The 2,426-nt window shown below is 36.6% G+C and overlaps 1 protein-coding gene across 1 annotated transcript in view; it reads right to left on the bottom strand.

Moving 5' to 3' along the window:
* Positions 1-1,021: 1,021 nt before the first annotated feature.
* LOC107690639 (stonustoxin subunit beta-like) overlaps positions 1,022-2,426 on the bottom strand; it is a 3,502-nt gene continuing 2,097 nt past the window's right edge. The window contains exons 3-4 of the mRNA XM_016489021.1: positions 2,022-2,068; positions 1,022-1,950 (exon numbers count right to left, since the gene is read on the bottom strand). Of these exons, the coding sequence (XP_016344507.1) occupies positions 1,409-1,950; positions 2,022-2,068 (589 nt within the window). The 3' untranslated portion in view covers positions 1,022-1,408. The remainder of the gene's footprint in view (positions 1,951-2,021; positions 2,069-2,426) is intronic.

The following is a 2,426-nucleotide window of genomic DNA, read 5'->3' as shown; positions in this document are numbered from 1 at the left end:
TTGTTTCTATGTCTGTTGTGGAGATAAACACATTCCCGCTCATGTCTTTCCCACTGAGCTTCAAAACAGTTGACATCAGAAACAGACACAAATACCACATGAAAACAGAGCAGAGCCGAAGACGTTCAATCATATTTCTATGAAGGACAAAAAGTGCAACGCGAAATATGTCCGAATAAGCCCCGCCTTCTGAATAAAAGAGCCAATCGCCAATTGGTAAAATCATCGCGTCACTGCAGCAGCCGTTAGCGGATCTGGTTGCCACAGAAACAGTCAGTGACTGGCGCCAATGTCTGCACATGCGCATTGACTGGTCTAGCCTGAAAAATACGCTTTTTTAACGCTATTTGAGCATGAGAACCATTTATGGGACAGTTCATGTAAGATTTTGTTGTTGGTTTGAAACATCTTAATTGTGACTGTGGCAAGCAGATTTTGAGATTGATTTCTCCATTCTTAAGATACTTGGAAATAGGGCTTGGCGATATAGCTACAATATGTATCACAATATAATGTTTCATATCGATAATTATTGGATTTTTTTCTAACCTTTTTTAAACAGAGCAGTAGAAAAAATAAATAAATTCAACCACTGTATTTTTAAATTACCCAATTTATTGAGTCGAACAACAACTAATTTTTGTTTTAACAAACACAAAATAAAATTGAAACGAATATCTCCTTTCTTATATTTTATATGCAGATTAAATAAGTGTTAAGGAAACACCTGTCTCCTGAGGCCACTTGAGCAAAATAATGCACCTCATTAAACTGTGTATTCAATGCAATGAAATAATGACTGTCTATAAAACAAATGCATAAAGTCTAAACTAATATTTATAAATCATATATGATTTCATAAATCGGTTGCATAAACCACCGTTTTACTACAAATGCCATGGTTAAACTATGGTTAGTGTAGCAAATCCATGGTTAATTTGTGGTTACCATGGTTTAACTACAATAACCATGTTTTTTTGGTTTTATATGTAGTAAAACCGCGGTTAATTTTCGTAAGGGTTCTCAATAATAAATGTTGTGTAAATGTCCTCAAACACAAATTAAACTATTTTAATTTGTCCAGCAGGTAAGCTGCAGATGTCTTGTTCAGCAAATTATCAGTTGGTTTAGTTATTGATTTTCAGATCTCAATAAATAAACAAACCAGTAAATGCAGAAAATAAGCTTTTTCCCATGTTAATGCAATTAATTTCACAATGTTTACATAATTATATTATATATACCAAAGTATGGGCATCATCTAGGTTAACAAAGTGAACAAATAAGACTTAAATGAGACTTTAAGCATAACAAAAAAAAATTTGATTTGAAGTTGTACTCAGTCACACAGAGTAAAACAAGATGGCAATAAATGTGCACATACATGTAAGATAAAGAGGCTTTCAGGTTAAATCTGACAAAAGGACACAGAGTCCCTGTCCACCTTGAAGGCCGCATAGAGAGGATCTTTAAAAGCCGCGAGGAAGGTGTACAAGTGTGTGAGTGTGTCAGAGACGCTGTAGAAGGACAAAACGCCAGCCGTCGTGTCCACATACACACCCACTCTTTTAGATGAACAAGAGGATGAAGCCTTTATATTAATGTCGTCTTCAGCGTGAGAAACATATGGGAAAGATGCACAGGTAATTTTCCATGACACACTATTGTTTCCAAGCTGCCCGGTGGCCTCTACTATACAAAGATCATCACTTTTCCTCAGGATGGTTTTGTACGTCACCCCGACCGTCCCCTCCGGACCAGTCCATTCGGCCTCCCAGTAACAGCGGCCAGACAGGCTCTCTCTAGACAGCACTTGTTGGACTGATTCAAATCTCTCTGGATGATCTGGATACGGCTGCTTCTGCATTGCACATGTCGCCGTTCTGTCTCCGTTGGAGAGACACAGTAGAACATGAGCTGTGTTCGGATCCAGCGTGAGATCGCAAGCATCTGCGAGACAGAAAACACATCCGTTAGTGCCTCAGAGAGAGACATATAGACATGGAGAGTGAGAAACTTACACTTCCTTATCCCTGCTTTGATCAAGTGTTCACCCATAGGCTCAGTTCTGTAGAAATCAATCAAGAAGAAGAAGAAGAGGTTAAGAGAATGAAAGCAAATAATAACAAAAGGTCATTGGTTTGATTTACAAGAAATGAATGAACCATGAATTAAATGTTCCTTTGGATTAAGGCAGGTGCACAAATGTTTAATTGCTTCCTATATGTTGCTTAAACAACACTGACCTGACGACTAATGTTAATTATTCAAAACAGCTCTACAGCTACATTTTTAATAAAAAAAAGTTTTTTATTGAGCATTCTTCTTTAACTTAAGGACAAAAGAATACTGACGATTTTAAAATTCAGATATTGAATCATAATAAGTGATTCTGTAAGTCATTGTATACACAATATATATATATA

Source organism: Sinocyclocheilus anshuiensis, unplaced genomic scaffold (genome assembly GCF_001515605.1).
Source record: "Sinocyclocheilus anshuiensis isolate Anshui unplaced genomic scaffold, SAMN03320099.WGS_v1.1 scaffold3226, whole genome shotgun sequence".
Lineage (NCBI taxonomy): Eukaryota > Metazoa > Chordata > Actinopteri > Cypriniformes > Cyprinidae > Sinocyclocheilus > Sinocyclocheilus anshuiensis.
Note: the sequence above shows the minus strand (reverse complement) of the source record. Positions and strands in the feature narration are given on the sequence as shown.